General features: G+C 41.6%; 1 protein-coding gene across 1 annotated transcript in view; it reads right to left on the bottom strand.

Annotated features, from left to right (window-relative positions):
* Positions 1 to 3,110: 3,110 nt before the first annotated feature.
* The window catches only part of ADAMTS15 (ADAM metallopeptidase with thrombospondin type 1 motif 15), a 58,285-nt gene continuing 39,119 nt past the window's right edge, over positions 3,111 to 22,276 (bottom strand). The window contains exons 4-8 of the mRNA XM_075603364.1: positions 15,797 to 16,080; positions 10,238 to 10,415; positions 9,037 to 9,212; positions 7,193 to 7,368; positions 3,111 to 6,516 (exon numbers count right to left, since the gene is read on the bottom strand). Of these exons, the coding sequence (XP_075459479.1) occupies positions 5,775 to 6,516; positions 7,193 to 7,368; positions 9,037 to 9,212; positions 10,238 to 10,415; positions 15,797 to 16,080 (1,556 nt within the window). The 3' untranslated portion in view covers positions 3,111 to 5,774. The remainder of the gene's footprint in view (positions 6,517 to 7,192; positions 7,369 to 9,036; positions 9,213 to 10,237; positions 10,416 to 15,796; positions 16,081 to 22,276) is intronic.

Raw genomic sequence — 22,276 nt, 5'->3', positions numbered from 1 at the left:
TCGCCCGCACGGAGGTGTGCAAAGGCTGGGACATCACCCGCGTGAAGCGGGTGTGTTTTCTGTCCATGGTAGAAGCACCGTGGGGGCGTGCCTAGCGGCGTCACGGAGCTGGTTCGCCCTCATTGGGCGATACATTCAAGTGGCCTGGCTGTCGCGCCGAGAAATCAGTTTCAACTGATTTCTCGCACACCGCACCCCCCCTCCTGCTGCCGCCCACGCTGCCTATGGGCGCGATCAATGCCTTTAGGCAATTTAATCACGCCCTGCACAGACGCCTCCGCGTGGTCTGCGGCAGTATGGACCTGCCCTAAGTGTTTACATCCACCAGTTTGGAAAATGTTTTGCTAGTAATCTAATTCTTTTCAATAATGAGGCTAAGACGCAAAAAGTGTATTTCAGTGGGGTGGTTTTCCCCTGTCAATATTACATTTCTATCACAACCAATGTTTGCTACTCGTTTCTGTAAGCAAGATTTTAAAATTAAAAGAATGTTGCTTTTATTGTTCTTTGTATTATTGTAAATGGTTCCACTCGCATAATGGGCATGTATGATAGTAGTTTTGGATATTTGGTAGTAAGATACCTTTTGTAGATATATTTTTCTTATATACTTTTTAGCATTATTAATGTAGATAGTTGATTATTACATGAAATATTTACTAATTTACTAATGTCACACTGTTTGCCCACCATTATGAGCGTATCCAGTTTGGGATTTTTGTATTTGTATTTGTCATTATTTATTTATATCTACTTCTAAGTGTGCAAAGGGTTAATGAACGTGCCTTTCTGTGGAAGTGTGTCCTATTTACCTAAATATGGCCCCTCTGATTGATTTGAGCCAACTCCTTCATGGCGCGTAATGACGCAAAACGCATTGAGGATGTGTAGGAGCACTTGGCACGTAGTGATGTGCATGGCTGTTACAAACATATTGTTGCTGTTAAATAATTCTCTACTGGACCGAGTAGCACGGTGCCTGTGGAAGAAGACCCCTGCGGATTCCTATTGCCGGTTTTGGAGATTTGCCAGCACGGGTCCCTCCATCTTGGGACGATGATTGCAGTCTTGCCATTTTATATATTAATTTTTAATCATTTTTTACTACATAAATTATACTTAAAATTTACACGGTCTCTATTTGTGCTCCTATCTTGTGTCTGGTTTAAACAGAACCACCTATTTTTTTCACTGTGTGTGGGTGGGTCTCTCTCTCTCAAACACCACCAACATTGTACCTTGGAGATTGCTTTTCCATAGCTAGGCTCCCCTAAAAATATCTGTTTCTGATGAGATCGTCTCTTGAGGTCCAGATTGTACCCTTATCAATAAAAAAATGTATCAGCTAGTTGTATTAACTGGAATTGATGTTAACGATTCATAACCATTATTGCACTTTAGTGACTTAACCCCTTAAAAATCTGTGGCTTGTGATTGGAAATACCTACTAAATTCGGTTCCACAGTGGATCGGTTGGTTCCTTTGGTCCGTGGATTTCGGCGGATTCATGTTTTGTGGATTTTTTATTATTATTACCAATACACTCCACAGATTCCGCAAGCCGTGGACCTTTTTTTTTTAGAATCCATCCCGCGAATTCAGAAATCCGTTCTTTAGACTCCGCCAACGGATTGCTGAATCCGCAGATTTGATTCTAAAAATCCATCCACGGGCGGATTTTGATGAATCCACACAGATTGAAACCACCTAAATCTGCAATCACCTAAATCTGTTTGTGGAATTTACAACGTGAAACAGATTTTGGGGGTAACATATGCGAAAATCCGGGAAACGGATTTCTGTGAATTCGCCCATCTCTACTACTAAATCACCAGTTGTCTAGAGTGTTTCAGATACGGTTAGAAACAGCACAGAAATATGTCCAGATAGTCTGGGTTCACAAATATACAGGTAATTATTTTGCAGTCTATAGCTATGAATGTGATGCAATCCAACCCATTTACCTAAAGTGAAGATCCAGGTCCCTACAGTACGTAGCTTTTCCTTATGCTTCTATTCAATAACTATTGAAGAATAGTAAGACTACTGCACCCATGAGTCGTGGTACTTAGCTTAAGTAACAACATGGCTTCCCTATCCCCAGAGAGCGCAGTGGACAAAGCAACAAATGTATCTGTCTGGTCAGTTGGTCTCTCCATTCAAATCTATAGAAGTGTGGGAGTTAGAATTCTGCTCTTCTCATCCAAACATAAAACATAGAGGCCGATATGAACCAGTTGATCTGCATTGCCTAATCTGCACATTATATGTAATAATATAACACATGTGCTAAAAATTGTTGAGTGCATACAATCCTCAGCCCATCCCATTGCCACAAAAGTCTTCAACTTTCCCAGCTAGTTTTACATTTTTAAAACGCAACAAACTTTACCAGAGGTTTTGAGATAACGTTCTTTAGACATGGATTGGGGAACCACATTGAAGTCAGTGTGTGGGGGCAGAGAGAGGTTAAAATCACTGTATGATGGTTTGGAGGGAACTGTAGCTATGTAAAGAGGAAAGGGTTTGGTAGTGTGTTTAAAGGTGCAGTCCCTGCTAGGACCGAAATGTACATGTGTATGGGGTTACATCTCAGTGATATAAGCAGTGTGTAAACATGGTAAGCTGTGACATGGGGTTGGGGTGGTTGATTTCATGTATATTCATGTAACAAGATGTAGTCTTCGGACCGCTACTCCGCGGTAATAGCAACCAAGGATTAACACTGCAGGGAGTCCTATCTGGAAGCATGGACCCCTCACAGCTTTATAGCGGCTCACACTGACGGTAAGTCTTGCTACATCTGTAGCTACTCCTTGATGTGCAATATCACTATAGTACAGGTACAGTACAGTATATATTGAACAGAAGTTTGTACAGGCAATGCCCCCTCTCTCTTCTATCGTCAGTAACCTGTTAACTGGTCAAGAGGTTGGTATAGCAATTGATTGGAAAGCATTCTTGTTAATTTCCCCCCAAATGTTTTGCGTTAAGTATCATTTAATTTGTTTAAGAAAGAGAATTACATTATAATTGTACCTTTAAGCAGAAGGGTAAAAGGGAAGAAGATCCTACAACTACTAAGGTGATGAAATAAATAAGGCAACACATTTACGTTGGATTCTTTATGCAGTACATTTACCAAGAGTTGACTTGGATCTGTACAAGTTTATTTCTCCTTGCACATGCCTATTGAGAGTATACACAGTATACATATTTATATACACACAGCCTGTACCACTGCTTTTCTACTCCTTTTGCTATATGAAAAACAATGCAAAAGAAATGTACAAAAATATAAAATAAAAGAACAAACTAGTCCTATCACGGAGTCATCATTCAGTCTTTGTTTCTCCTTCCACTTTTACCTGAAAAAAAACCCAATTATTATTATTACCAGCTGTGGTAATGTCCATTTTTTTCTGTGTCTCTGTGAATTACATCTTAAAATGTGTCCACACTTATTGGGAAATGACAGATGCCCACATGATCCAGGACTACAAAACAAGCTGATCCAGTCCTGTTTAAAAAAAAAATTGCTGAGAAAAGTAAAAGAAATTAAACTCAGGACTGAATAACCATGTTCTATAGATCAGGATCTACACTCTGATAATGTTTAGTTCATAAACATAACACTATCTTAGAACTGTCAGGCAAGCAGGAAATCAGTGACCACCTAACAGTGACATTTAAGCCATTGCAGGTCTGTTACTAAAATGCCCATGTTATTTTAAGATGTTAATTAAAAACAGGCCCGCCTTATACTAGAGCTCCTGCAGTTCTTCTTGGCAGCTTTAGTCCAGAATGGAAAGTGAGGAATTCTGGGCATACATCAAAGTTTGACTAAGAACCTTTTTAGCACCTTTGGAAAATGAAACGCTGCATGAAAAACATGTATTAACAAAGCTTTACAACAACAGTTGAAATGCAGATTCAGACAGTGTTTTCTTGCAAAGCATTAAGGTCAACACAAATGCTTTACAGTCCTTGTAATTGCAGTAGCAGAGCTGAGACCTGACTTAGATACCGTACTGCTGCATTTTTGAGTCGGGTTGAAGTAGATTGTTCATGCCAGTGGCAGTCAGACTTTCACCTCAGGACCTAAAAACATACATCTATTATTAAAGCCCCTCCCCTCTCTCCATCATATGTAGAGGTAGATAAACCAGGAGGTTTGTTTAACCCCTTCTATGCCATGGATCCCTGATACTGATCTGACAAATCAAACCCTGTGCTGTCATATTTACTCAATTGTTTATATTGTTGTAGACCAGATTAATCTTAAAAATCCTAATCTAGGGACATTTTAAAGATACAATCCACTCACCAAAAAATAAATTATTGTCTACAGTACATTCTTATTACCATTGTAAAGTTACTTTGCTGTTGTTTCTAGCAATCCAACCATCCATTTTTTATTCTGTTGTTGCATTCTGGAGATACTGTATTTGCTGAAAGTTTGCTTCCTTGGGAAGTTAAAATGGCCACTGCCACTCATTAAGACCAACAGAAGTTGCCATGGTAACAGTGAAATAATAAACAGGTGAAACTCAGCAAAAAATGAAGCTTTAAAAAAAAATGAAAAGTTAGAAATAGATCAGCACGACATGAATTATCAGGTTATGTAATTACTTCAGTTTTTCATGTTTTGGGAGGGACTGCTGCTTTAAGTATACATTAACTTAAGCTGCTTTTTAAATATACATTATAGGTAAAATGTACGGTATGCTTAAATCCCTACTACCAATCCAACATACGGGTCTGTGGTATTAAACACACCAGAGCACTGGGGTAAAAGGGAACTGCGATTTTAGAATTGTTTACATATATATGATTGTCTCTTAAATGCATCTTTGTCCTATTCCAACTTTACTCCACCTTCCCTGTTAGTATCCTCACTACAGATAAGCAAACATTTTGCCTAAATTAGCGAACTTCGTAACATTTGCTGTTTTTTCAAACATTGAAGAATATAACTTTTTCAAGAGTTTGGAAACGGTTCACCAATTAAAAATCTCCACCTGAGTTACCTAGAAATAAGCCTATTTGCATATTTAAAATAGCGTTTTCAAATATTTAAAAGAGCTTATTCCCAGATATTTCTGGTGCGTTCACAGGTCTCTCTCCATCTCCCTCTCCCTTCCTCTCTCTCTCTTCCTCTCTCTTCCTCTCTCTCTCCCCCATTCTCAATAACTATGGTTTATCGTGAATATGAAATCTGTGGGTAACAATGTGGCATCTCACAGAAAAAAATACACTATTGGATAACTTTTTACTGTAACACATGTGACCGGAGATCATTTAGCAGATCCTGTGTGTCAGGCACTCAAGTGGCAAAAAATAATATAAAAAGAAAGGTCCATAGCATCTGTACCCGTCTGGCAGGCACCTTCCAAAAACCCTAAAGATTGCAGTTGTGTAACCCCTTATGAACAGCCTGCAATACAGGTACTGTACATTGCTGTCCTGCATTGCAATTTTAAAAAGTAGGAACAAAATCTAAGGTAACAAAATGCTAATAAAAAGTGCAAAGCATTAGTTAGGGCATATTAGCCTTCTTCCACATCTCCCTATGTTTTTATACCATATATCTCTCTCTTTGTCTCCAGATTGTTTTGTTTTTTTTGGTCATAGAACATAGGGTTCCCTAAACCCTGCACCCTGATTTTTCGGCACTCCTGGATTACACATATTCTCAGTAGGACTTGGTGCTCTTCTCTCCTGGATCTCTACAGTCCAACGGCGCTGCCTTTCTTTTCTCCCTCCTTCATAAGTCAGCAGGGCTGCAGGGTGCAGAAGTCCAATTCCTGAGGCTTCCTCTTCAGGTGACAGTGCTCTCTGGGCAGCGTTACCCTACCACCGGCGCTGCACCTCACCTGCCGTCTTTTAAATCCCCGGCCACAGCTTTTAGAGCAGGGTGTCCATTCTCCGGCCTCCCACACTGGGCAAGGGTCCCCACAGGTCCTCATTTCTGGTGGCCTCAGAGATGCCTGGCAATCTGATGCCAGCTGTTCCCAAGGGTCACGACATTCAACTAACCTCTTCTGATGCCCATTACCACAGCTAACCGAGCACTCGCCCCAGTTACCTGGTGCCCAGTGGGACGGAGGCTGAAGCCTGGGAGGAGGAGGGGGCAGGCCTACAAGGCTATTGCTTATCCCCTGCCCAGATTTAGCATCCCTCCTTTCTCTGGGGATGTAGAAAGAGTACCTCAACCGAGGAGGAGTCATTTTTCCAACACAAAGCACCTCTATAGTCAGTGGCTCTTGAATTGTGTTAATAGCTTGCAGTGTTTCCACTGCAGTTCCCGTACCGCTGTACTTCAGCAGGCTCCCCCGCACAGGGATATCGCGCTCCACTGCAGACACAATGTAATGCCCATTCAGCATATAACGACCTTGCCCATTCCTCACTGCCAGGTAGTTATCATCGTTGATCAGGCCCTTGTATCCACGCTGTCGGACGTCCAAGTTACTAGCACCAGCTTGGACCGTCACCACAAAGTTATAGCCATGTCTAAAAGGAAAGTAATAGCTATGCATCAGTAAATGTGTGATTACACAAATGCATATATAATATACATGTATTAGTTATATATTTTTTTTTAAATGTATGACTGATTATCCTTCATATACCATGCTTGGGTGAATGTGTTTGGGGTCAGTAAAGTTTTATTACGATACAGTATACACTTAATCAACCTTCTTTTCATCATTCAAAGACAATATACAATATAATTTTTAACTGAGTTATAGTATTGAGCAACATAAAACTAACTCTAGCTCACCCAGAACTAAATGCAAATCAGAACCGGGACCCATAAATCCTAATTTGTCATTATTACATTCTTGGATGTCAATAATAATAATGTTTATATATTACTGTATATGCAGATCTAAATATGTACACAGTCGCTACAGTATATATAGTATGCACAGGTGTAGCCAGTCTCATTGTTCAATATATAAACACAGAGTAGCCTACGATTGGGAATGCAATTCTCAGTGTTCTGTTTCAACAGTTTTCTGCATGTGTCCTAAACCCACCTGACGTTAGCCTCACTGATTCTGTGATAAATATGGGTAAATATGTGTGTTGGTATGATGGTGTGACTGCATGTGTCTTTATCCATGCTTGTAGGTTGGGAATACTTGCATTAACAACGTTAAGGTTGAGGGAGATGCGTACTCACATTGGCTTGGTGAAGAGGCCAGAAACCTTTTTACAGCTTTTATTGTCCCCTCCGCACACCCTACATTTGTCAAATTTCTTCTTGGAGCCAAGTTGTCCATCACAGCCAGCTTTAATGCACTTTCCCTGCACACAGACGGAAGTGGAGTCGGGAGAGCAGGGGGTCCCATCCACAACCTGCAGGGCAGGAGGACATAAGAGTGCATTTATATACTGTATGTATGTACTGTATGTATAATTGTATTTATAAAGCACCAACCATGTACAACATTACAATAGAAGGTAAGGCTAAGGCCCCGCTCCCTCAGTCAGTGCGCCCGCACTGCAGACAGGCGGTGCGCTGACAGACAAAGACCGCGATATGCGGTCTGTAGAGAGCGGGAGAGGGGGCGGAAGTGGGGCAGGAGTGGGAGGGGGCGTAGCTTGAGCGGAGGGACCCGCTACTCCCCACCCCCTCCCTCCACGGGCTCGGGCTGCCGGACAGGAGGGAGCTGCTGCGGGCTGCTGTAAGGTAAGCAACTCCACACGCACGCATTCACACACACCTGACAGCTCCCACCCCCACCGCTGATTGGCTCATCAGCGCACCACGTGACGCGTCACCGCTCGGGATCACAATTTTCTTGCATCCCCTGGCGGCTATGCGTCACAGCGCGTAGTGAGCCGTCAGCGAGGGGGGACTGGGACCGGCTCGGGAGGATTCCCCTGCTGGTGGGAAACGCACGCGCGGCCGTCTGCACCGGGCGCTGCGGGTCCCAGCCCTAAGTGACGTATATGGCAAACATTGGGAGTAAATACAACAGGTAAATGACAACATAAGGTTTAAAGAGACCCTGCCCCACAGAGCTTGCAATCTAAGCAACTTTCTGATCACCTGATGCAGTAAGGTGGTACAGTAAGCAGTATGCTCATGCAATTTCACACTATCCTGTATGGCAATACAATCAGATTATTTAACCTCTTAGTTACCACATGGGGTCGTTGGACTATGCAAGATGTGAAAAAAAAATCCAAATTGTAAGCTCTTTGGACAAAGATCTATTGTGTCATATTATTTGAATGTAATACTTTTTGTTTGCATTGTATTATTTTACCTTGCTGTAAAAGGTAACCCGTAATATATTGGCAACTTATAAAAAAATATCAATACTTAATATTGCCTTTCCTACACCCAAACACATACACAGTTATTTTCTTAGGGCTGGTCCCCGCTGGCTACTGCAGCGTCCGCTGTTGCGGACGCTGCAGGGATGAGAGTCATCCCCTCAATGGCGCCGGGCCCGCTGCGAGAGGGGGCCGCAGCGCTGTGGCGCGAGTTGTTCCGGCTCTCAATAGAATTGAGAGCAGGACTCGCTACGGAGCGCTAAGCCACGCCCCCCCGGCAGTTCAGCCAATGAGGGCGAACCTGCCAGGTGACATCATGGCCGCGCCCCCGTCACTCCCTCGCCACGCCCCCCTTCGGTCTTTTGGTCTGCAGCTCCCTGCAGACTGGGGAATCGGATGCACGCGCCGCCAGTCTCGCTGACGCGCGTGCAGCGGAGGTACTGGGGCCTCAGCCTTAGGTTACATGACATGCAAGGTTTTCCCAAGTACAATGCCTGAGTCTGACCACCAGAAGTTCTCCAGTCCAGGAAATACTTAACTTGCAAAATTTGGGGGTGTAAAAAATGTTCACTGAGAATATTGACTTTGGTAAGGGAATAAATAAAGCTAATATCAATGTTATAATGATGTTGTCACTGTCTATGCTGTGATTTATAGTCCTATATGAACCATTCTCACCTCTGTGGCCACAAAGTCCAATACATTTGGCATACAGATCGGGGTATGTAGTTGTACACTAACCTTTGGAGACAGCACATAAAAGTAGCCAGTGCCATTGGCTCGGCAAATAAGCTTGCATTTGTCCCTTGGTGACACCCCTGAGTATTTGGGAACCCATCCCACTGTCAGAGTTAGGCGATTGGTGCTCTGGTTGAAGCCGTTGAAGGTTTCGCACTGTTCCTCGCGGAAACTTTTCCCTATAGGACAATACAAGCACATCCATAAAGCAGGATTCATTATTAGATTGTAAGCATCCTGATCTATACATGACAAAGACGTTTTTGGAGCATAAAATTGGCACTTACTTGGAGACTTAGAAATCCTTTATTTAAAAGGGTATCAACATTTTGGTCCTAAACATGCACCTTTATTACGATAAAAATAGACTATGAATAGGACTGAAATATTCATGCCGACATAAATAATTTCTAATGCTCCTCGTGAATGCCGACTTTATGCTGCGTTCTGCACTACACAAGTGGCGAGACTAGACATTTGTGCACCCATAGCAGTTTGCTGGTAATCATGAATGCTCCGTCCCTTCTGACTTTAATTGAAGGGAAGCCAGCAGGCCTCAATAGAAAAGCACAATCAGACTATTCTAATTGCCAATGCTTTTTTTTGTACACGGTGGCTCAAAGGACAACTTCAACCATGTTTTTTTGTTTGAAAGTACCACTGTTGCACCTTATGTAAGCTGACTCTGTACACCCCAATTAAATGATATAGTATTTATTTTTAAATGATCTGTGCTGTTTGAGAAGATTGCTGTCCAGTTTAGTCAGTTTTTGAACAGCTTCAACCAGTACATTTTAAATGCCCCAACCCAACTACAAAACAGGACTGGCAGGAAGTGGCCTTTAAGTTAAGAGCCCTGTGGCAACTGTGATAAACAACCACAAGTATACAGTCATACAGAAGCATGCAACATGCTGTATCTTTCATTCTCACTGACTGTACATTCATGCTTTTCAGGTTTGTTAAACCTAGGTAGCCTTGGTCTATTTAAATTCAGTAAAAGACAAACAATTATTGCCAACCTAAATACAAATACATGAATACATTTATGAATAGTGCTTACAGGCATTGCACCACTTAGTGAAAATGGGTAATTGTGCAAAAAATTATCATTGTTCAATATATACACTCAAAGCCGCTCCATGAACACAATACTTAACAGATGCCTTGCTTGATGCTCACCATTGGTCCACTGATTACTCACCATTATCAGAGCAGGGGCTCAGTGCACAGGATCTGTATTTCACACGCAGTCCTACACAGTAGGAACCACCATGAGTGGGCTCGGGGTTGTTACATTCTCTCTTGGCCAGTTGGACACCCCCTCCACAGGTCCGAGAACATTGGCCATATGGACTCCATTTCCCCCAAGCTCCATCCACCTTGAGAAAAAGTTAGAGAGTTATATAGTTATATAGAGCCAAATGCAAACCATCCCATCTAGAAACATTCCTTAATATAAGAAGGAAAATTGTGTCCTGAGTCTTAGGGACAGATTCAATATACAGTACTTCGAAGAGACTGCAAGAAAAATGCTGAAGTCATCTCCACAAAGACTGATAATGTGAGAAATATATTGTGTTAGCGTTAGTTGTAAAGTTACAGAATGTTTCCATTCTATTTAGAATGCAATGACATAAGTATATGTCAAGCATATACTGTATGGTGCTTGGGAATAACATACTACTATATAAGTGGTACTGTACATTATGTCTCATGTTCTACGCTAAATCCAAAGAATGGCTCATAACAATTCCATGCCACAGTGGCTTATTCATCAAGGATTAGGGAAGGATTACACTTAAAACTTAACCAATTTAAGCCAGTTTTGCCTTCATGTCTAAGAATTACATCAGATTTATGGGATTTACATCACGATGCACTGAAACAATTTAGCACAGTTTTATCTGGACACATGAAGTACAGACCTGCACAATTTGGAATGCTTTGTGCACACTGTTTAAATATATATATATATATATATATATATATATATACAGTGTTCGACAAACCTATACATTTGCACGCCCCGGGCGAGTGGATTTAACATTGTGGCAAGCTCCTATTGGCCCAAGCAGCACACGTGTGGTACTAGGTGGCGAGTAGATTTTTTTGTTCGGCGAGTAGATTTTTTGGCGATTTGTCGACCACTGTATATATATATATATATATATAGGTAACCGTACTGTGTTAGCCGAGCTTATTATTCATTGTAACACCGCAGGAAGAAGAGATCAGTGTATCTCGAAAGCTCGGACAAATAAAAGCATTTCGTTAGCCACAGAACTGTATCGTCTATTATATATATATCAGAAAAAAGTTTTATCCCTATTAGAGTTGCCGATTCCCTCTGCCTAATTACAATTTTCCACACTCCTGTCCTAGAACCATGTATACAACAGCTATCATTATTATTAATCATTTTATTTTGTGCACTTATTAATTTATGGTATAATTCGTTGTGCGCTGGTTTTATGTGTTATATATAAAAATATATAAACTCTCTTGAGGGTCCATCAAAACATATCACAACCTACAATGAATTAGCATAGCTGCGAAACTTATTAACATGGAAAACTGATACAATTTCCAGTTAACATACAGTAAGTCACTTCTGCTCCTTAATAAATGACCCACTCTTACAAACAGAAGCAATACGATTATGGGAAGTACAAAATCTCCAGTGTAGAAAGTATTGGAAAGATATACAAACCCTGATTCCCATGCAAACTTTTCACATAGGTTTTGTACTTCCTTAATCCAAGTTTAATGGTTCACACTGTGCATGCAGCACACCAAAGCTTTAAGGTAATAGAGTGTGGGGTCTACTGTACGCCTTAACATATAGTTTGTTTTGACAAAGTGGAAATCTTTTGCATTTGGCTTTGTCAAATGTAAGAAACGTAAATCAAGTGTCTTTAGCGTAGAATGCAAGTCACAGTTGTTTATGTGTTTGATACTATCAAAGGGCCATCAGCGGAGTAAAATGATCGTTTACCCATTATAATCTATATGTTACGTAACTCTTCCATAACTCATCCTAGTAACACTCCAAACAAATGTAAACAGATGAAAAAGTGAAGCATTGGGCAGCATTCATGAGACACTCTTGATACATAACTCTCACACTGTATACTTGTTGGGAGCCTGGAAGAGGTTTGTAGAATCTTTATGAGAAGTGATTGGCGCCTGAGTGTTTTTTTACCTTAAACATGACAAGACATTTTTTATCTTTAATAGTTTGTACTGGACAGAGTAGCATGGTATTTACAGACATAACACACTAGATTTTTTTTACTCTTTCCCATGGTATTTCATGGCTTTTAATGTGCCCTAGCTTTCTCACAATATATCATGGTATTGCACAAGGAAATTGCTTGGATTTGGCATGCTATATCACTTTTTGTCACCCGTGCTAACACATAATGCGTCATAGTGTGTGTTTGGTGGTGATGGTTTGGATTCGACACACTGTAACAATAAATGCCTTGATTAATCAAATTCACGAAAGGAGCTATGTACTGTAGCAAGTACAAGAGCTGTGCATATCTCAGTATCAATGTATCATTTCCCTTGCCACTGTTACTTGCTTAGCATTAGCATGTGATTTTGGAAAGTGGTTAAAGAAAGCAATAGGATGAGTTATGGAGGAGATACAGGGTGCTAAGACTATAATGGGAGGTATACATTTTTGTGAAGCCATTACTTTTCCCTCTTAGCTGTGGATAACGTGCAAACAGATCTGTGTCGTGCTCGAGAAAGATGTTTCTTGTTTCCAATGCGGTCACAAGAGAATGAGAATGAGGTGTCATAGAGGTAGAATAGGGGCAAGTGGGAGTTTGACAAGCAGGGAGACAGCCATATTAAATACAGGTAATATAATACTAGAACACTTCTAAAAACTAAATCCAATTGGAGTAGAAAGGAAGGAGCAGATAAGATAATAGTACAGACTGAAAAAAAAACTTAAATGCATGCTTGCTAATGCAAGAAGCCTGACAGATAAAATGGGGGAGCTTGAATTAATAGCTGCAAGGGAGCAGTATGATATCATAGGCATTACTGAAACATGGTGGGATGAAACTCATGACTGGACCGTTAATTTAGGGGGTCATTCCCTTTTTCGGAAGGATCAAGCAAATAGAAGAGGAGGTTGAGTATGTTTATATGTTAAACCGGATTAAAAAAACTATGATTTGGGAAGATGTTTATGAAGGGAATGATGAAAATGTAGAGACCTTGTGGATAGAAATTAGTAGTGGAGGTAAAAGTATAAAGAAAATGTTTGTAGGAATATGTTATAAACCGCCAAATATCGGTGAGATTGTGGAAGCTAAAATAGTTTCGCAACTGGAGAAGACATCAAAACGAGGTCATGTTTGCATAATGGGGGATTTTAATTGTGCAAACACAGACATGTAATTAGCATTGCAACGAGAGGAAACAGGTTTTGGGGGGTTCTTAAAGACAATTGCATGACCCAAATTATTGAGGAACAAACCAGGAGAGGGGCAGTACTGAATTTGGTCATATCAAAAAATGTACGAGTAATAACAAATATTCAAGTCTGGGAAAATTTGACTAACAGTAATCATAACATGGTCTCATTTGAAATAAATGAACAAAAACCATATAACTTGGGTTCAACAAAGACTTTGGGGCTTAGGCACTAAGCGCCGATAAGCCACTTATCAAGGCCTTTTCGCCAAAAAAGACCTACTGCAATTCAGTAAGCCCCATAAGTCGCTGATAAAAGCCCTTTTCTGCATTTTTTTCTGAGGAAAAAAAAACGCCAAACGAGTGGCGATAATCCATTTATCTGCAGGTTTTCAAACTCGTGCAATTCTTGTAGCCCCAATTAGCTTATTGGGGCTAATCGCGGCTCTAGAATGGAGATTTCCTCTCAAAATCCTCCCACCAGGAAAAGTTGGCAGGAAAGCAGTGAGAATCTGCCGAGAAGCGGCGAGAGAGGGACTTAGAAAAAAAAATCAATTTTCCTGCATCGGATTGATGCTGGGAGATAAGGAAAAAGCAGAGGCATTAAGCAAAATCGTTGCCTCTATTTACCATGGATGAATCAATTGCAATAGTAGTGCACAGGAGGAAGCCACAACCTCTATATTAACGAATAATTGGTTAACTTTGGAAGAAGTTCATAGGCGGCTTGATAAAATGAAAGTAAATAAGGTACCTGGCCCAGATGGTATACATCTAAGAGTTCTTAAGGAGTTAAGTTCAGTAGTAGCCAAATCATAATATTTAATATTCAAGGGCTCCATTTCCACAGGCTCAATACCACAAGATTGGCGTAAGGCAAATGTGGTGCCTATATTTAAAAAGGGAGCTAGATCACACCCGGGGAATTACAGACCTGTAAATCAATAGTGGGTAAACTACTTTAAGGTTTAATACGGGATAATATTCAAGAATACATAATGGAAAAAAAATTGTAGTAGTAGTCAGCATGGATTTATGAAGGATACAGTAGGTCGTGCCAAATTAACCTTATCCGTTTCTTTGAGGAAGTAAGTAGTAATTTGTATGAGGGTAATGCAACTGATGTGGTCTACTTAGATTTTGCTAAGGCTTTTGATACGGTTCCACATGAAGTTATTGTACAAAGTAAAGGAAATTGGACCCAGAAAAAAATATTTGCACCTGGATTGAAAACTGTTTGAAGGATACACAACAGAGGGTTGTCATAAATTGAACTTTTTCAGGTTGGGCTAAAGTTGTAAGTGGAGTACCTCAAGGATCAGTCCCGGGACCCCTGCTTTTTAACATGTTTATTAATGACCTTGAGGTTAACATAGAGAAAAAGTCTACATCTTTGCTGATGACACAAAATTGTGTAAGATAGTAGAATCAGAGCAGGATGTAATTTCTCTCCAGAAGGACTTGGATAGACTGGAAATCTGGGCAGGTAAATAGCAGATGAGGTTTAATACAGATAAATGTATGGTTATGCATTGGGGGGAAAAGAATAAACAGGCAATTTACAAATTGAATGGGGATAAATTAGGAGAATCCTTGTTGGAGAAGGATTTAGGTGTGCTTGTAGACAGCAGACATAGCAATAGTGCCCAATATCATGCAGTAGCTTCAAAGGCAAACAAGATCTTATCTTGTATTAAACGGGCAATAGATGGAAGGGAAGTAAACATAGTTATGCCCCTTTATAAATCATTAGTAAGACAACACCTTCAATATGGAGTACAATTTTGGGCACCACTCCATAGAAAATACATTATGGAACTAGAGAAAATGAAGCTAGCTAAATTTGATTTGTTTACATTAGAAAAGAGACGTCTAAGAGGAGATATGATAACTATTTGCAAATATATTCGGGGACAATACTGTATAAGGAGCTTTCAAAAGAACTATTCATCCCAAGGGCAGTACAAACAACACGGGTCATCCCTTAAGGAAAAGGGTTCTACACAGTAAGGGTAGTTAAAATGCGGAATTCATTACCCATGGAGACTGTGATTGCAGATAAAATAGATATCTTGAAAAAAAGGTTGGACAACTTTTTAGAAAGGAAAGGTATATAGCCATACAAACTCATAGACAACTAAACTATGGAGAACTGTCTTATGGTCGTATGGGTCTATTACTAACTAGTCGACGGTTATCTACAGAAGTTTGGGACCTACCTTCCAATGTATTACAGTATCTCAACTGGACAGTGTATGCTATATTGGTCACATATGAAGGGAGTCTTTATAAGATCTTATAACAAGACAGGTACATGGTTTCTCACCTTATACCGGTTGGTGTTGTGCCTCTCCGTGCAGGTCCCTTTCAGGCAAAACCTTCCATCACCACAGCTTGTGCCATCAGCCCATGGAAAGTGCCGAGTTTGGCACACCAGCTGTCCTCGCGCTCTGCCAGTGCACCACAGCTTAGTGCAGTACTGCATATAAGGGCAGGGCTTGGAACCCAGGCCAAATGCCAGCTCACACTGCCGGCTAAGGCTGTACCGCACACCTGGTAGCTCTTCCGGCAGGGAGATAGGCTTCGCTGGTTCATCCAGAAGGCATTCACCTGCACAGAGAAGTATAAGAATATATTTACCCTCTAAAGGGGCTCTTGACCACTCCTCATTTGAACCAATACAAATAATAACTTGACAGTGAAGAAGCAGCGTCCATTACTCAACCACGATTGTTTAAATAGAGCATGGGACTGAGTTAAAGTGTCCAACATTGTAGCTTTGGCACACTCACAGGATGCCTCTTTAAGCTCTTATATTTGTGGCTGTCATCTCTGGTGTTCCGTGCTGATCTACCTAAGCATCCTGTGGTAACACCTCCATATATTTCAAAAGAAGCAGCAACCACCACAACAGGAATAAGACACTGCAGTAGAATTCACTTAGCTTTATTCATCGGAAACTTAGTGAGCACAATGTTTGGGGGGGCTATATGCCTTCCATCGTCAGGTGTATGTGAAAATGGATGTGCTGTTCCTTCAATACCCTAGCTTCAGGATCATGAACCTGCAAGTATAAGGCCGCGCATATAGTGCCCGCGACGGGCGACGCGACTGGTGACATCACCCATTGCCGCTAGCAAAAGGTATATTTTTGCTTTGCGGCGGCGTCGCGGGCTTACTGGCATTTAATTGTGCAGGGGCTGTCACATGAGACGACAGCCCTTGAAAAATCAAATATTGCCAGCTTCCAAAATGTCGCTCCGTCGCATTGCCGCCATCGCGCTTATTATAAGCGCACGCGGCGGCAATGCATTTGTTTTTGGGCGACGTCGCGTCGTCCGTCGTGGGCACTATATGCACGGCCTAACATAGATCACAGGCATCAATCACAAAGTAACAGTCAGAATGTATCATATGTTGACATCATAGTCTAAAATATTCATTATACTAAAAGAAACACAAGCGGTGCTGTTACCACGGTGTAAAAATAATGTGAGCGACAAATCAGATATCCAGGGCATCGCTATTAAAAAATAAATCCATATGTGTAAACGGATAATTATATATATCTACTAACTGAGGTGAGGCCTGCGCCGGAGCGGCCGTTAGTGTTGTGACCGGGGGGAGGGGGGTTTGTGGTGGGGGAGAGGTGAGGCCTGCACCGGAGCAGCTGTTAGTGTTGTGACCGGGGGGAGGGGGGTTTGTGGTGGGGGAGAGGTGATGCCTGCGCCGAGGAGCCATGGCTGTTTGTGGTGTGGCCGGGGGGAGGTGTGTGGGTGTGGGGGGGGGAGGTGAGGAGTGTGGGATCGCCAAGTTGTTCTTGTAACAAGTAAGGTTCCAACTGCAACTGCAAGTGAGATGGTCCTGCTAAGTGAGGTTCCAAATCCAAGTGAGGGCAAGAGGTGCAATGTGAGGGGTGGGGTGAGGGGGGTGGGGGGGTGAGTTGTGGGGTGTGCGTCCGTGGCCAATGACACAGAGGGAACACAGGGCCAATCACACAGGGGGAAGAAATACACGCACAAACATTATTTCAGTCTTATAGATATAGATAGATATAGATAGATATAGATATATAGATGTGCCTGTTTTTAAGTAAAAACCTCTCTTGCTTTATCCATTTTAACATCGGTTAAGATCAGTGTATCTCGAAAGCTCGCACAAATAAAAGCATTTCATTAGCCACAGAACAGTATCATCTATTTATTTTTTATTTTATATATATATTTAAAAAAAAACACTAAACACAAATGGATTGAGAACTATACAGGAAAAGCATGTATTACAACAGCGTTATTATTAATCCTATACAATTCATGCTATACGGAATATGGATGAATAAAAGAAGCATCTACAGTATCATTTTCATGCTCATGTAAACCGCTTGGATGCCGTTTATCTAATTTAACAATACAATACACATCTATTTGGAGTAATTATTTAAACCATTCACCTCCTCTTTCTGGTAGCAACACTTGCTCTAAAATCTGCATTTTTAATTAGGCTACATTATGTTTGGTATAAGAAAAATGTTTTCCAACCTGGATCATAACTACGTACACTACTTTCACTTTATGTTCAAACATATGCTGTTTAATGGCTCTCTTAGTCTTCCCCACATAACAAAAGCCACATGGGCATTTAAGTCAGTATATAGCAAACAGGGTTAGGTCCACAAAAGCCCGTCATTTTTGCACTAATAACGTTTATTACCAAAATTGGGAATGGACGTTATTTTTCTTCATTTTAATGATGGGTATCCTCAAAGCTAATGAGATGCCAAAATAACATCTGTTCGTAAAAGTAGCGGCGCTATTACCGGTGATTTTCATGTTTCAGAGACCCGTTCGCTGCACATGCGCATTGGTAAACCTTTAATGCGCATTATTATCTCATGCGATTAAGGTGCATTACTCGTGCATTACCAAAAGCTAATGCAAACCTTATTATAATTCTGAGAAATTTAATATTTTTACACTTAACATTTTCCATTATTTATAGGGTCTGTCCTTCATTTACTTTAATTGTACATTAATAAAAATTATATATATTATTGTACACCCATACTTAATACAGTCATTATTACATTATATACCATATTAGTTCACACAAACATATCGATTTAATCAATGAAACCCATAACACAGTTTATTATGTGTTTCAGACATTTATATTATCCCTAAAACATATACAGTATTTGTATGACGTGCAACTTTTTTGAATGAAAGGATTAAGTCCTATACTCTCTTAAGTCTTAAATATCTTAGCGTTGTTTTTTTTCTTTAGCATGTTCTTGTATAGCGCTGCTAGTTTTACATAGCGCTTTACAGAGACATTTTGCAGGCACAGGTCCCTGCCCCGTGGAGCTTACAATCTGTGTTTTTGGTGCCTGAGGTACAGAGAGGTAAAGTGACTTTCCCAAGGTCACAAGGAGCCGACACCAGGTTCCCCTGCTTCAAACTCAGTGCCAGTCAGTGTCTTTACTCACTGAGCCGCTCCTTCTCCCAGGCTCCCCTGCTTCAAACTCAGTGCCAGTCAGTGTCTTTACTCACTGAGCCGCTCCTTCTCCCAGGCTCCCCTGCTTCACACGCAGTGCCAGTCAGTGTCTTTACTCACTGAGCCGCTCCTTCTCCCAGGCTCCCCTGCTTCACACGCAGTGCCAGTCAGTGTCTTTACTCACTGAGCCGCTCCTTCTCCCAGGCTCCCCTGCTTCAAACTCAGTGCCAGTCAGTGTCTTTACTCACTGAGCCGCTCCTTCTCCCAGGCTCCCCTGCTTCAAACTCAGTGCCAGTCAGTGTCTTTACTCACTGAGCCACTCCTGAGCCATTCTCATGATTTGTATATGAGTAAGCAAAACATCCGTTAAAATGCATCGATCTGCTATCTTTCAGGTGAATGCGAGGACATCGTAACGCTAAGCAACTATGAGGATACACGTTACGGAATATCTATATGTAAAATGGCGATAACTTAACGGTAAAAATGTACCGCACTTCTGTGACACCCTAGTATCGAAGTAAGAGAAATGTTTAAGAGGAATTTCAAACCATTTGTGTGATTCTTGTTCTATTTTTATGCACACAGAATATATAGCATTATCCATTTACACTTACTGGTAATAGATTTGTTTTTTTATGGTGATGCCCTAGATATCTGATCTGTCTATCACACTATTTGTACACAGTAGTAACTGTTGCTAGTGTTTTTTAGTACAATTTACTGTACACAGATGTAACAAGACTTACAGTCTGTGTTGCCGCAGCCGCTCGCGTTCCCATGACGATTGCAGTCCAGACGGATTAACGCTGCGGGAGGAGGGGTCCGATCTGAATGCATGTGTAGCCAAGTCCCCCTCTTACATCAGGGCTGTGTGAGGGGGGTGGCTGTGTGGTTGCTGCAGGATGATTGTGGGCCAGCGGTGGCCATTACACCCATAGATCCGCTGGGAACTACAAGTCCCAGCAGCCTCAGGGGCTGCAGACCACATGTTGCCAGGCATCCAATAGGGCTGCTGCATTTATAACAGTTAGAACAGTGATAGCAGTTAGGACAGTGATAGCAGTTAGGACAGTGATAGCAGTTAGGACAGTGATAACAGTTACCTGTAGGGCAGTTGGGGAGTTGGGAGCAGGGTACAGAAGAGGGAGGTAGGGTCCCAGATGCCAGCTGCCCTGGGACTAGGCCAGCTTTCCCTTGCAGGCCCCAGTTCCTGACTCACACTAAGCACTTGCAGCTGTAGTGGGAAGCTCATACTTAGGGACCCTTTTTCCTGTGTTGTGCAGTATCAGGGACACAGAGTCTACGCCATACAGTGACGCGTAACTTGTGGTTTGGGATCAGATCACCTATGTTCAGAGACTATCTATGGTGGGACGCTCCTGATGGAGACCACCCCACGCGGAGGCGGAAGGCGTTGTTGGAACAGACTGCCCGTTGACTGTTATTCAACTACACCCAGGGGCTCGAGCACCGGGAAGGTATCCGCATAAGTGCAACAACATTCACATGGGCAGCGCTATCTCACACTTGGGGGTGGGAAAGGCTATTGGGGTCTGGACTCTGGGACACTGGTGCCGCTGCACCCAAGTACTCTGGGGTTATTCTGCGGGTTGGTATACATATATGTCTATTGCTGTTCCTATTAATGTCATTGTTTATTACCTCCCAGTAAATACTGTTTCCCATACTCTGTGTGTGTATTACTGGGCATATTGTCTTGGGAGGGGTTACAGTATCCTACTATGTGAGTATACTTCTCAGGTGGAGGCGCTGTTTAGTAGATATAATACACCCCAGGCTCCCCAGTGGTGGAGGATCAGGCCTCCCGTTTGCCACACAGGGGAGCACAGGTATCACAATATGAAAAATGAAGCAGATAAAAACTACATAGCATAATATGCTTCAATTAGGTCTCTAATACTAGGAATTCAATAGAATGGAGTCACAATCAATATGGCTCTGGATCATCAGACTTCACTTCCTAGTTTAGGAGATTGTTATGGTCTGGTGTGATGTTCCTCATTGTAGGAGAAACATCAGATGCCTGGCAGCTACTGTACACAGCTGAACCCCATTATAACGCGGTCCATGGAATGAGATCGCGTTATAACCGAGATCGCGTAAATTCACCGCGCGGGACTCACTGGCATCTGCATATCTCTCTCTGCGGCTATCGGCTCTCTTCTCTCCATGCCGTATAAATTATACCATATCATACAGGAATAGAACACAGGACCTTTCATATGCTAGACCAATTTATATCTCCAAGCCACAGAGATTGTGTGATGTCTCAGGCTCTAAAAGCATACTTAACATATTGCACACTTTGCAGTCCACTGCCCTGTGTAGCAGGTAAAGAATTGGTCTAGCAAATGGAAGGTCCGGAGTTTGATTCCTGCATGTGTATTATATAAAATGTATTCATGTTCAACTCCCACACGGTGTAGGGTTGTGTGTATGTGTCTGTTAGCAATAAAGTATTGAATGTTTAAAGGGAAAAAAAATCCACGTGGTGTATGTAGGGGGATGTGTGTGTCATGTGGCCCTCCTCTGTGCCCGAGAAGTCTATGGCAAGGAGAGGCAAGAGCAGAGAGAGTCGAAAGCCGCAGAGACGAGGGAAATGAAGATGCCAGTAAGTCCTCGTGCGGCGAAAGGAGGTGTTTTTAAATCGGGAGCCACGTTTAAAATGCGTTATAAGTGGATCCATTTTGTAGCATATCGCGCTATAACGGGGTTGAGCTGTAGTTGTATACAGTATGTCCATGCTGTCTATATCTATGTAAGTGCAATCATCTGTTTAATACAAGCTTTATGTATATGCAGTTTTGCACTATGGTATTTTTTCTCCTACACTGAGGAACAACACACCAGACCATAACCATCTCCTAAACCCGGAAGTGAAGTCTGATGATCCAGAGCCACATTGATTGTGAGATATGCTGTTTTTTATTTAAAAAAAATGTGAGCCCCCATTCTATTGAATTCCTTGTATTAGAGACCTAATTGAAGCATATTACACTATGTAGTGTTTATCTGCTTCATTTTTCATGAACCGCGTTTCATGAAGCGCTCCTCAAACCTTCCACCACATCCATTTACAGAAGAATTTGGACCTTTCTCCATAGTGTTGAGCTGCGATCTTTTTAACTTTGTAATTGTTTGCACATGCATTTGTACTTTATTTTATATTAATATTTATTAGTGCACAATTTAAACCTTTTTTGTGATTTAATATTGTTATAACAACATATCACTTGAATACACTCTATATAGGAGCGCCTAAGCAACACTTTTTGTCACCATGGATACC

Source organism: Ascaphus truei, chromosome 6, assembly GCF_040206685.1.
Source record: "Ascaphus truei isolate aAscTru1 chromosome 6, aAscTru1.hap1, whole genome shotgun sequence".
Lineage (NCBI taxonomy): Eukaryota > Metazoa > Chordata > Amphibia > Anura > Ascaphidae > Ascaphus > Ascaphus truei.
Note: the sequence above shows the minus strand (reverse complement) of the source record. Positions and strands in the feature narration are given on the sequence as shown.